We start from the raw sequence: 14,491 nt of genomic DNA, 5'->3' as shown, positions 1-14,491 counted from the left end.
TCATATTACTTTTTGATTCCAGTTTACTCACAATAACCCAACAGCACTTTCTAATCATATCCATCACCCCCTGGATAAATTATACCTAAATAATTATGCCAGAGACAGAGGTCACACAAAAGGGCTACTTATTTAAAAATATATACCACCCTATATATTTCATATTCTTACCTTGTATTAAGAATTGTGCCTTATCATTTATGTACATTAAACAGTACGCGCTGGCATTTCTATAACCACCAAAAGAGTCCCTCACTAGCTCTTCCCATGATGATTTTGTCACAGCAATATCATTGTACTTCATCCACCTATTTTCACGATGATCAAAGATGTATGCCCAGTAGTGCCCGGCATTAGCTTGGCCTTCATGGACCAAAACAGCATGTAAGCGATAAGGAACCTGAATATAAAAACAGAAGAGGTAAACAGCAGTCAAGTAGTCTATTGTACCACATTCCATGAAACCCACAAGCCTTGTTACTAGAGGACACCATAGGAGTATCTATTTCTCATCAAGAGAAAATGGGCTGAGATTAAAAGTTTGAAAAAAAAATGAAATAATAAAAGAAGGAGAAGACAAGCTAAAGACACGGAAAGCAGACAGGTGTGTAAATAATAGGATGATTTTCAAAATATTGAACATATATTTGTTGGTCTATTTCAGTTTTTACTTCTGAATAAAGAACTTACGAATATTTTTACATATAGCACATAATTTGTCTAAATCTTCACAGGTATAAACTGATGCCTGAGTTTTAAAGTGGCTTATTATAGTATACCAGAACTTAAAATGTATTTGAGCCCTATACTATTTCCCATAATCTTAATGTCTTTAAATAATTTTATAATTCTCATGATTTTATTTTAAATATTAAAGAAAATTCTGATAAATTTTATTATAAAATAATAAAAAGAGTAAGCAATAAATACAGTATAAGAATATAATGCAATTGAGGAAATACTAGTATGGCTTAAGTTCAGCAATTTTATCACAAAACATCTAAGAAAAATTTGGTTAAAATAAAGATAAATAAAAATACATAAATAGTTTTTATAATGCTTACTAGCTCAAAGTTTAACTTACTTGGATCATAGATTTGTCAGAGTACATTAGTTCAATTGTTCGGTGGATTCTGGATATGCTTTCCTGCAAATCTAAGGACAGAAGAGGTCATTTACTGATTAGCGTCAAGTATGTTTCTAGTGAGAGTCATAAGGTAGAGATGAAAGGTTTTTCCTACCATTATGTTACAAGAATAAAAAAAATTTCCTAAAATAGTAAATCACTATTATTTGCAGTCTGTATAAAAATAAATATGTATAGTTCTCCTTAATAAAAGAAACAGCACAAGTTCATAATTAAAAAAATATGGTTGTTTTAGAAAATGTGCAGAACCAGTAGAACTAAACCTCATTCATACACATAAAAAAGGTTTCAATGAAAATTAAAACCAAAACCCCTTACCTATGAATATAAAACAGAAAAACTTCAAACTTAAATAACTTTACCATATATTCTATACAGACACATAAATGAATAAAAATCCACTATAATCACCAATGAAATAACTTCTGAGAATCCCATTGCTCATTATTTATATGTCCCGTAGTAATCTATCCTACAAATTTATTTGGAGACAGGGATGTTCACAGCTACACTGTCCATATAATTAAAAAAACTGGAGACAACCTTAATATCTACCAATAGGAAAACAGTTAATTATAGTATAATGGCATAACTACACTTACACTATGAATCTGTCGAAAAGAATCAGGAACAAACCATAAAAGACTACCAAAAACACGTCAGTAACTTTAGAGTGGGAAAAGGTAATTTTAATCCTGACAGAAAATCAAGGAACCACAAAGGAAAAGACTCCCTCCCCAAACTTAAGAAAATCTACATTATAAAAACAAAGCAAACCCAACATAAAGGAAGTCAAATGACACAGACAGACAGGGAAAATAGTATCTGCAGCACACATTTCAGGCAACAAGTTGATACCCGTAACGTCAGCTTGTATAAAACAGCAAGAGAAAGAGGAAGACAAATGATTCCATATAAAAATGGGCATATATCACAAAAATTTACAGAAAAATAGAGCTGCACTAACAATTAAGGAAATGTAAGATACCAAAATACCATTTCTTCCTCCAACTTACAGGCTACCAGACTAAAAAGTGCCCAGGGCTAAGGAAGAGGTTGAGAGAGAAGCTCTCTCACACTGTAAAAAATGTAAACCAGTTCAATATTTTGGGGGGACAATTTTAAAATAGTCAAATTTAAAATTATATGCACTTTGGAATAGAAATGGCACCTTTAAGAATATACTGCACTAATAAAAGTATGTAAATATGAATGCAGAAGGCCAACACGGTTTGCAGTATCAATAGAAATACTAAATGGCATCACGCTCATATGTCAGACACAACCATTTAAAAATGATGCTAATAACTAATATTAACAGGAATAAATAAAAGAGCAAAGAGTCCTAGGAAAATCTTCTTACCTGACCCATATTATTATAAGTCCAAATCTTATCACATGAATGTCTCCCAAGCCCCTCAAACATCTAAAATGGCCAAGAGTGGACTTATCACATTCCTGCTTCCTCCCTGGAGGTGGATGGAGGCTTGCTCACCCACCAGCCTGCCTTGTTCTAAAGGGCATTCTATCTATTTAGTTATTCAAACCATCACGAATGACTATGAAAATCATCCTTGATTTCTGCCACTCACCTCTCAACAATGGTCTCCAAAGACTAGTTCAAATCTGTTCATTGCTTTCCTCCCTCAGTGCTACCACGTTGGGGTCAAAGGCTTCCTAGCTTCCTCCCTTCTGAATGTGATCTTATAAAACAAACACAATCTGCCAAGTCCAGCAGAAAATTATGCCAAACCTAGTAGCACAGTGTTCAGGGAAACCTATGTGCTTAATTAATATGCCACTAAATTTAAATATAAGAATTCCTTATACATGAAAAATACTAACAGAAATCTTTACAGTCACTACTGCTGTTAGTCATCATTGCATCCTATTTACTCACCATTAAATCAGGACTGCTCTGAATTTAAATATTGTCTATAAAGCACCAAGTGGGGCACATAAATCTAATAATTGATATTGTTTAATATAATTCCAACAGTAGCTATTTTTAAATTTAAATCTTTAATTTTAAAAATCCTAGCATTAGGATAAAACTGGGGGGGGGCGGTAATAGGGTATTATATTTTTGATATGTAAGAAAAAATTACAATAAAACCTACCATGAAATACTAATATCACCACATTAAAAAGAAGGACATCTGAGCAATAGCGAAGTAGGAAGGAGATCATTTCAGAATAAAGCAGAGTTCCTTCCAAGAAAGGACGGACGGCAACTTAACACCAGCACACGCATGCACAGTCCCCTCCCCCACAGGGCACTGTCCTTTTCCTTACTTTGCTACATGCCAGTTAAACTCATCACAGGCTGGCACTGCGCTTGTAGTTGGAAATCTCATTACAGCAGACTGAAAATTAAAATTCACTTTTTACCACTCGAATGTCACTGTGTAAACATCAGGGTAGACATATAACTTGTATGTACAAAATATGATGTTGTACGCTGCTTAACCAATGGTGTAGCTGTGAATACCAGTTTGATATAAATTTGGAGCACTAAACTAGAAAATCAGACCATCTGTTAAGGCATTAATCAGCTAAGTAATCCAGGGAGAACCTTTTGGTCTCTCTGAACCTGACTGGAAGATTGTAAAATTGGGAAGCCAGACTAGTCTATCATTTAGGAAAAAACCCTTTCTAGAAGAAAATACTTTATAATATTTACATATGTAATCCACAGCAGTCTCCATTTTCAACTGTCTCTTTATACATACCCATGAGGCAACCGTGACTATGCTTTGAGAACCTTCTTACCTCTGGTGTCATTTTCTATTTCTGTCCTCCAGCGATGTAAACAGCTTTCTAGCACAGAAAGTTCTTCTTCTGTAATGTGCCTCGGTGCTGGGTGCATGGGCAAGTCTGGAGGGACCCGAGACTGGGTGAACGGTTTGTGAATTACCAATCTCGATGACATGGCACCTACTGACGCAGGTGATGTGCTCGGCAGTTCTGAAGAAGGGGCTCCCTGTTGTTCTGTTGTGCTGCATTTTTAAAGCAGAAACTGTTAAATTTTCCAATCTGAGGCTTTGGACAAGGACTGCGCCTACTACACAGCATTAAATAAGTTTATAATTTCAAAAAGAAAGGGTCTTCAAAATAGAGAGGTGGAGTAACCTAATATACTAATGATATCCTTAATATACAAAGATACTTTATTATATGTAAGAAACTGTGGTAAAAATCACTTGATCATATTTACTTAAAAATGACGACAAATCTTATGTGCACCCAAATCATCAAGACCTTCCCTTGTTAACACCTCCCAGCCTACATTACAGAAGAAAATTCTAACTTAACAGCATTATTATGGACAAAAGGTTGAAACAGATAACAAACTAAACAAACTAAAGTATAACTCTGAATAGAAAAAATTCAATGCATAACCAGAAAATCTATTGGAACAAAATAAAGAAGCCCCCAGAAGACACACAATGTTCTAAGTGTATCTAATCTTTTAAGGGTTCATTAAAATCAACTACAACATGCTTATAAAACCTTCTTCAAAAGGCATCAGTGACATCATTATGCAATACAGATCGCACAGCTGTTATTTTGTTCCAAAAAGACTTTTTACCTTGGTAACGTCTGTGATGGAATGGAACCACTAGGTGGGGAACTAGCATCAATATCTTCAACAGGAGAAGTGCAAACAGGTTTACTTGAGGCAAATTCCAACGCATACTGTAGGACATCTACCAATGGAAATCGTTTGGGACCTGAACCATAGCTTAAATATCTGTTAACCATAAAATGTATGAATGCTTTAATTTATATATAAAGCACATTTGTTTTTTTAATAATTTTTATGAAACATGACACACATACTTCAATGACTCTTTCTCAACAATGAAATTAATTATCAAATGAAGACAGTAAGACTTGTCTCAGGGGGAGTGGCGCAATGGATAACGCATCTGACTACGGATCAGAAGACAGTAAGACTAAATATAAATTTAAGAAATAAATTAAATGGTCTCCAAAGAGAAGGAATCAAAGCTGATTAAGACTTAATGTGTGTATACACTGTACCAAATTTCAAATGGCTCTAACTTGTAACCCAATAGGAAAATGTAACTTGTAACCCAATAGGAAAATGAAAACTGACAGTTTCATCCCCTGAGACTATTTTTATTTTTAGATTTGTTATTTGGTTTCACGGTGACTTATATTATCTTCCTCCCTTTTTTACCTCTGATTATTTTTCAATATAATTACACATGCCTTTCAAAAACATTAATGGTTAAAATATACATTATTTTTCTACAAAAATGTTTTAGGGTATTAATTTTCAAACTAACAGTAAAACAAGGGAACAAAGATTAGATCGGAGGTTGCAAACTGGCATCTCTCAGGTCCCATTTCAGCCGGTGGATTTGTAATCTACAACCCAGAGCATCAGTCTAGATTTTGGCTTCTTCTGGAAACAATCTGATGCACTGGATGATCTTGAGATGACATTCGTTAAGACACCACCCACTAGAGTGTGGATGGCAGCCACTCCCTCTCCATCAGCTGCTCTCTAGGTGCTCCTTGCCCTCCACTTACATCTGACTTGGTTCCCTTCTTTATAAAAACTCAATGAGGCCCTCTAGGCCTTTGACTTTGTATCTTCTGTGTCAAGAAGGAAAACTCAGTCACCCCTTGTCTTAATGGAAATTTCAAGGGTCAAATGCAGTCTCATGAAAGAATAAACCTCAATTGTAAATTAGTTTGTCTTTATAGCTGTTTTCAGCAACATAAGCTTTATCTGTTGTCAGTGACAATATTTAATTTTAAATACTAAAATAATCCTCTAAGGCCAACTATAAATTATTTTAAGTTTGTAATAATTAAACTATATTGGTTATTAAGTTTGTAATAACTAAACTATATTAGTAAATATACCTGTTCAGAATGATTATCTACTTCCAGAATCATGTATTATTCAAGAAAAACTTAAAGGTTCTAGATAATCTCTAAAAAATAAATTTCTATAGCTAGCTTATAATTGTGTAAAATGTACAATACCTTTCTAGTCTTTGTTGTAACACTGTAAGGTAATCTTTCAATCTCTTGATTTCTTCTCTCTTAATTCTTGTTATTTCTCTGTTTCTGTGCATATATCTATCAGGAAAAGTAGCAATCATTAGTATTTCTAAATGTCGTAGAAGTAGATACACTATTAAATCTAGACAATTCCACAGAAGATAAACTCATTCAAAATTGTGTAATAAAATATCAGACAGTACAAAATAGTATTTCTGAAAATTCTGACAGAATTATGATATAAAAAATCTTTTTAAAAACTTCCTTATAACATTGTTTCTATACCTTACTAAGTAGAAAAGAACTAAGTTTTTCTTGACAAATGCTATTTGATATATTATACATAAAGAAAAGATTAATTCTAAGGAAATTAAGCAAAATTCTTCTCTAAACACAGTAATTCTTCACTTGGTTACTGTTTCAAAACTAAGCCATGATGAATCCCAAACCATACCTGTCCAGATATAAAACTTGAGGAAATTCTAATTTGTTGTGAATTTTTTCTGGTCTTCCCAATGCCTGATTAAATTCAAATCTTGACAATTCAAATGTTAACACAGGCGGTAGTTCAGTAAACCAGTGCTGAAAGAAAACAATGATTAAAAGCCTTAGTATCACCTTTGTTTTTTCCACTCCAACTTCAGGCACAGGGTGTCAGCAAAGGCACTTTTAAATGTGTCATCATAATGCTGACATCACAAAGAAATGAATAGGTATCTAGATAAAACACAACTTCTTCCTAAAAATTTTCACACCTTTTCAAAATTTTAAGGATGAGGACAACATACAACCAGGAAAAAGAAAAGTCTTCTAAATGTCCTTCCATGATAATTCTTTACATTAGAATCTAACCTACAGAAAAAGGTATTGGTGAAAATCATAACTTAGTAGCTCAAGTCTTCTGACTTCTTCAATATTATATCACTGAACACAAATGATACACTGTTCTTATTACAGTCAACCATACTGTCAAAGGCCTATGACAAATTGTAAGATGCAGTACATAAAAAAAAGAAGAGCATATATGATCACAATTCTCACACAAAAAAGCAGAAACTGTTTTACATTCACTTTTGCTACTGGAATTTTGCCTAAGAAAAAGATCTATCACTAATTAACATGAAATTCATACTTATGGTAACTATATTTGAAATCTTTGTAAGTGACTAGTATTTAATGAAATAAATGCTTTATTGCTATGGACCAACTCCTCCACCCACTCCAGCAACTGCTCAGTGAAGCCTGAAATACAACAAAACTTCAAAAAATTATGTTCATAAAACAGATTCCTGTTTTATATAAACATTATTTACTTAAAGAGAAAAATGAAAATTGTGAATCAACAAACACAGAAGTACAAAATAATGCACAAGTATGTTTAAAGTGCTTATTATAAACCATGCGATGTACAGCTTTGTACCACTATAAAAATAAACTGATACATACTAAATTCTGTGTAATGTTTTCAAGTGCCAGAAAATGATATCATACAAATGTCAGGAAGCTGAGTAAACTAATTTCAATTCAAACATCCAAAAAAGCAGGAATGATGTACATCTGGCAAACTGGATTTAACTAAAATCTTGGAAGTTGCCACTTTTCTCTAAATAGAGCTTACAAAAATAAATGATTATTCAAAACTATTTCTGCCCCCTCAAATGCTAATGATTACTTAAATTGAGATTTCCTAAATTGGATTTGGTTTATCTTCTACTATAGGTTGAAGTTTAATGAATTTGTTTTATCTTATATATAGGTATTATTTGAAGTTGACTAGAGAAAATTATAAAAGATCAGAAACATCTCAAGTTTAAAATTTCTTGAACAGATTTGCTTATTTATTTTGTTTTCACATGGCACTGGCAAAAATTTTAGTTAGCTTTAATCCACACCTACAATTACTATTAGGAATTAAGACAGCCCTGGGCAGGTGACTCAGTTGGTTGGAGCATCCTCCTGTATACCAGAAAGGCTGTGGGTTCGATCCCCAGTCAGGGTGCATATGGGAGGTAATGGCTAGATGTTTCCCTTTCGTGAAAGTGTTTCTCTCTGTCTCTCTCTCAAAATAACCATTTCTTTGAGTGAAGATTTAAAAAAAGAGAAATTAAAACATACTTCATGCACATCACAAAGAAATGTGATATTTTGAAACTTAGGATAGCATTCTCTATTTGATGATACTGAAACAAGTATATAAGTAGATTTCACAAACTATTACTTTCATATTCTACTGCAACACTTTAAAAGTCACCATTAAAATGAAACAGTCATATACTTTAGTTCATGGAAACCTAACAGAGCCAAGGGAAATAAAAATGACCCGAATTGGGAGTATGCTTCCCTGCAGACCATAAAAAGTCCAGGAAATAGCTTCCATGCCTTACCAAAGGGTGTTCATAAAATGTGTTACGTAATATGCATTTGTTGTGACTGCATTTCCTCTAACATCAGCGACAGTTTTTCCTACCACAGAAATAGAAGCATTTCACTTTCTCATCCTCAAGCTGACAGAAAAAAGAAGAAATAGCTAGATATTCCCTAAATTCATTTTAGAAAATGCTCTGGGTATCTATAGCTCCATGACTTTAGGATTGTAAGTACAGTAGTATATAACTAGAATATCAAATAAAATAATGAGAGCTTTTTCTTTCAAAATACTATTTTTCCATGCAATAAAAAATTGCATTTACTTCTTTAATTTAATAACTGGTGTGTGATGCTTATAAGGCAGAGGTCATTAAAGGTAAAAATGATGTTTATGTTCTCCACATCCCTAAACATATTATATTTACATTTATATAATAAACCTATAGGAGTAATATACTAATGTAATTTATGAATGAAGACTTACATAATTAGCATTGGCAACAAAGGTGCTTCTAAATTTATCATACCTATAAATCTGTATTCTAGAAAGAATAGTCATTTTTATGAGTTGTAAGAGCTAATTTTTCTTTCTTTTTTTAAAGAAGATGTTATTTATTTATTTGTTTAGAGAGAAGGGAAGGGAAGGAGAAAGAGAGGGAGACAAATATCAATGTGTGGTTGCCTCTCACATGGATCCCACTGGGGACCTGGCCCACAACCCAGGCAGGTGTCCTGACTGGGAATCGAACTGGTGACCCTTTGGTTCACAGCCCACAGTTAATCCACTGAGGTATACCAGCCAGGGCTAATTTTTCTATTAATATGTCTTAAACCTTGCTTTTGTGAGATTACATTATGCAGGGGGAAAACAACACAAAACAAAAAAAACAGACTGCCATTTTTTTTTTCAGACTGCCATTTTGAATTTCCCCTAGAACACCAAACAAAGCCAAGATGTAAACTAAGAATGAAAATAAAAAAAAAACTTCTATTCCCATTCAAAAAACAGTTTCTTTCATTTAATTGTCTTTACTTGTTTGTCCTTTTACCTTAAAAACATATTTCAGAAAAATATTTTATGAGTATTTATTTTACATATAACTATTTTTAATTAATTCAGTTGTCTCCTGTTATGTCATTCCAGAAATTTAAAGTCTTACAGCCCACTGAATGTTTTAACACGGTAATTCTGGAGACTAAAGGTATTCCCAATAAGTACCACAACTGTTTCAGCAAAAAAGATGTTTTCTATATCAAAATAAAATCAACAATTTTCACTAAATAATAGTGTTAAAGGTGTTTATCAGGGATTATGCCACTTTAGAAACAAGCCTAAAATGTTTTTCATCAGTTTTTGTAGAGACTCAAGGAGAAATAATAGAGTTATTCTGAAGGATATAATGAAATAAGACTATGATTTAAAAATGTTATTAAAAACTTTTAAGATGGTAAATTTTCATTGCTGATCCTCTTAAACCAGGTTGAATTCTCAGTGAAACTACTGTGTTCAGCAAATCTAGGCAACTGGTAATAGAAATCACAGGTGACTAAATATGCTATTATTGAGACTGCTTAAAAACTGCTGAATTTAGAGATGATGACAACCACTGTATTCCACAGGTCAGCTGGAAAAGCTTATGCAGAAAGCATATAGCACAGTATAAGGCATTAGATTATGAGGCAAAGAGGAAGGACAAACTAGATTTTTAAAAATAATGACATTTGAATTCAATGTAAGAAAAGCATTTTTAAAAGCTTGGAACATGTCACCAAGATTCTTTACCAATGAAACATAGAGTATTTAGCTTACAGGTGAGGAATATGCCATCCCACCTTTCCTGGCCTGAACCTGTCCAACCATCATCGTTTTACTTAATAATAGAAAGCAGATCGCACTTTAAGGGTGCCTGCTTTCTGGTCCCCTTATGGGATCCTAGGAAAGTCACAGTCCTAGGAGATGTTTCCCAATCAAAATAAATAAGCTTTCTTTAAATATTCTCAGTCACAGGTCTGTATCAGAATCACTTGCAGAGCTCTTGTGCAACGTACCGCATCCCTACCCTAGGCTCTGATCTGACAGCTTTGCAGTGGGGCCTAGGCACCTGTTGTAAATTACTGAATGAGCAATCTGTGATGTAGAGAAAAAGTTATTTTATATATTCTTTTCCTCTTAAAAAAACAAAATAATAAATATTATTTATTTGTTTTAGTATGGGTGTTTGAGGGAAGAAAGGGTTTTAGAACAAAAAATGGTTAATTATATCTTTTAAAAAAATCACATAGTCCCAAGATCCAAGAACCCAGTCCCTTTTTACATAAGCAACACAGAGATAGCGCCACTTAGTATTTATTAAGCACCTATTCAGGGGTAAAGACCTCAGAATTTTTGATAACATTTAAGATTTTCATTCAGTCAGTCAATAAATGTGTTACTCAATTCTATTTGCAGTTACTGTACTATCCACTAGGGACACAGCAGTGAATGGCGCAGATGAAGATCCTGCTCTCAAGCTTGGAGCTTACAAAGAGACAACCACTGCAATTGCTTAGCGATGGTTTTAGAGACACACTGTCCTCCTTTGCTTTCTACTGTGCTAACACTCCCGGACAGACAAACACATGAATGGGTAGGTGGACGTACAGATGGAGCTGAAGAGACAGAGCTGGGTGCGAGAACAGACCAGTGGACACAGATAAACAGGTAAAAGATATTAATATTTTGCAAATTTTTTCTTTTTGTAGAAAGCAAGTTCTTCCATCTGCCTTTCATACAATTACCCAGCAATTTTACAAGAAGGGGGCTCTGGTGTTGCCTATTTAGGCCTGGACAAATTCCAACAATATTTAATATAAGTAACATATATCTACATAGAATTCCACCCTAACAGTGTTTTTCTTCTTTACTTCTCGAACTAGCATGTTGTAATGACTGGTGCCTCAACTAAAATGTCTAAAAAGACTGAAAAATATCCTAAAGGAAAATTTTAACAGAAAATTTTGAGAACACTTGTTTACGTGACAATTTTGAAGGTTTCCCAAATGTGTCTAAACTACCATCATTAAGTGCAAACATATATTCAGAGTATTCTCTCTCAATTATTAGGTAGCTACAGAAGCAGGGCCTTAAATTGTGCTCTACGGCACTGTCGGGAGGACCTGAGGGAGAGGAATAATGTAAATGCTAAACTCACCTCTTGGCCTGATTTTCCTGAATTCTCTGAATGTAAAGATTCAATTTCTCCTTCAATCATAGCAGCTTCTAGGCACTCATGTAGATCTTTGAATCCATTGACCTGAAGTGGGTACTGACCAAACATTTCAGTATTTTCAAATTTTTTACCTATAGGAGGGGGGAAAATTAATTAAATTACTGTTCCTCAATGTGGCCTTTTAGCTACTAACTATATATATGAATTATCTCTTGAACCTCAAAACTATTTAACTATGACTGATTATGTTCCAGGGAGTAGTGAGTTTGGGTAATTTTCCTGTTGGTTTATACATGTATACATGCTATGTACATTCACATATAGCCAGAGATATTCAATTCACACACACACAGTATTTATAATTATACATACACATGTATGTGCATATGTGTGTGTATATGAATTGAATATCTCTGGCTAGATGTGAATGTACATAACATATATTTACATTTATAATGTACACACACACATATTTTCATTTGTTAATTTACTCTTTTAAAGAGTACCTTCTAAAGGTAAGATACTGTGCTAAACACTGAGAATATGTAGAACGGTGAACAAAAGGAATATGGTCCCTGAGCTGAGGGAACTCTCAGCCTCTTTGGAAGAAAGACATTATACACATTAATTGCACATATAATTCTGAACAAATAATGTTTGTTGTTGTAAGTGTTATAAAAGGTGTGGTAAGACAGACTGCTGTGGTTGAGTTAAAAAAGAGGAGCTACCCCTTGTCTTTAGGGTTGGAGAGTAGAACAGACAAGAATTCCATAGCAAAAGGACATTTATGCTGAGACTTGAACAGTGAGTGGGACTTGGGCAGGCCAGAGTGTCATGGACCTCTGGAGTATTCCTGGCCAAGGAAGAGCACACATAAGAGTTTAAAGCTGCAGAGAACTTGGCATGTTTGAAGAATTAAGAAGAGGACAGTATAGCTTGGGGAAGCAGTGGGGAGATGACAATGAAAAGTTAGGTGGTTGTGTCAAAATCTACAAAGTCTAACAGCCCTTGTTAAGACTTTCCCCCCCAATACATTCTGAGTATAATAGAAAGTCACTGAATTGTTACATCTAGGAATAACAAGATCAGATTTGCATTTTTAAAACATCCTTCTGGCTTCTATGTTAAATGAGCAGTAAACTAATTAGGAGATTATTACCGAATCCATCTAGAAATAAAAGTAGCGTGGGGTGTTACTAGTAAAGTATAAAAAGCAGATGAATTTGCCCACAGACACACTGATGCATACATACAAGAGGGGACCCCAGCAAGACTTGACCGTCCGGCTCCTGGGCAGGATGGAGGACAGAAGAGTAAGGAAGGCATCGAGAATGAGACTCAGATTTCAAGCATCAACAATTGTATTGGTGTTTGTGTACTGAAAGGGGCACCACTGAAGAAAGCACAGCGGATTTTTTTCTTTTGTTTTAAGGTAGTAGTGGCCATCACTGTTTTAGAATGTCCCAAGAGATTTCAAGTTGGATAGAGAAGACAGTTGGATATGTGAGCCTGTAAGATTAATCCCCTGGTCCAAAGTTATAATTGAGAGAGTTGCTGGCTTGCTGAGAGCATGAAATCGAGGGAGTAAATGAGACTGCCTAGGGAATTATCAGGGTGAGGAAGAGGGCCTAAGCTGAGTCCCAAAGATGTCCTGCTTTAGATATGAGACTATAAATATAACTTCTAAGAAGTGCTCATACAGAAATTTTTAGAAAGCCAACAAAATATGGTGCCACAGAAGTCAAAGAAGTATTTTAATGAAAACAATAGAAAAAAAGGAAGAAGAGGAAGGAGTCAATGGAATTAATAGCTGATAAGAGTTCAATATAAGAAATAAGAGGGATCCAACGAACCTGAACACGTGAAAAATCAATACAATAACCTCAAAAAGATTCCTTTTAGAAGAGGTCTGGGCCAGAAGCAAAAGCAATAAATGGAGAGTTAGCCTATGAAATCAAACCTCTCTTTAGAGGGGCTTAACTTTATAAATAGGATTAACTGGAAAGACTGTGTGAAGGGAAAAGTTTTTTTAAGATACACAATACCAGACCATGTCTAAATATCAGTGAGGAAGACATGTTAAAGAAGGAAAAGCTGAAGACACAAAATAACAAGAACAGCAACAAAAAACTATCCACAAGATAGTAAGTACAGTAAGGTCTGAGTGAAAGCATGAAGGAGTGAGATTCTGAGAACATATAAATAGCCTGGTGATATGAGATTGAATATTCCTCTATTACCTGAAGAGACAAATATAAACGCAGTTGCGTTTGGAATGGATCCAGGCTGTGGAGTCTGAAGCACATATATCTGATTATAATGTTTTTAACAACTATGATACAATATTTTTTTTTAATTTTATTTATTTATTTTTAGAGGGGAAGGAGAGAGGGAGAGAAACATCAATGTATGGTTGCCTTTTGTGCGTCCCCTGCTGGTAGTTAGCCTGCAAGGAACCGGCCTGCAACCCAGGCATGTGCCCTGACTGGGAATTGAACCGCGATCGTCTGGTTCGCAGGCCCGCGCTCAATCCTCTGAGCTATGCCAGCCAGGGCTGATATAATATTAATTTTAAAAATTAGATTCATCTTAGGATGACTGGTTAGGTTTCATTAGTTTCTCAGTAAACTCATGAAATTAGAGGTAAGGTGTTTTTCAGACAATGAAAAACGAAGAGATCAGATTGAAAATAGAAAAAAGATGGATATGATAAATGCAAAAAACA

General features: G+C 34.4%; 1 protein-coding gene across 8 annotated transcripts in view; it reads right to left on the bottom strand.

Annotated features, from left to right (window-relative positions):
- The window catches only part of USP25 (ubiquitin specific peptidase 25), a 124,935-nt gene that overhangs the window by 39,235 nt on the left and 71,209 nt on the right, over positions 1 to 14,491 (bottom strand). For all 8 annotated transcript variants that reach the window (XM_037061791.1, XM_037061794.1, XM_037061796.1 and 5 more), the window contains 7 exons: positions 11,749 to 11,897; positions 6,645 to 6,772; positions 6,173 to 6,268; positions 4,740 to 4,901; positions 3,920 to 4,146; positions 1,085 to 1,155; positions 172 to 400 (listed from right to left, as the gene is read on the bottom strand). In XM_037061791.1, the coding sequence (XP_036917686.1) occupies positions 172 to 400; positions 1,085 to 1,155; positions 3,920 to 4,146; positions 4,740 to 4,901; positions 6,173 to 6,268; positions 6,645 to 6,772; positions 11,749 to 11,897 (1,062 nt within the window). The remainder of the gene's footprint in view (positions 1 to 171; positions 401 to 1,084; positions 1,156 to 3,919; positions 4,147 to 4,739; positions 4,902 to 6,172; positions 6,269 to 6,644; positions 6,773 to 11,748; positions 11,898 to 14,491) is intronic.

This window comes from Sturnira hondurensis, unplaced genomic scaffold (genome assembly GCF_014824575.4).
Source record: "Sturnira hondurensis isolate 20B ecotype Veracruz unplaced genomic scaffold, ASM1482457v3 Scaffold0013537, whole genome shotgun sequence".
Taxonomy (NCBI): domain Eukaryota; kingdom Metazoa; phylum Chordata; class Mammalia; order Chiroptera; family Phyllostomidae; genus Sturnira; species Sturnira hondurensis.
This window is presented reverse-complemented; position numbering and strand designations above follow the sequence as displayed.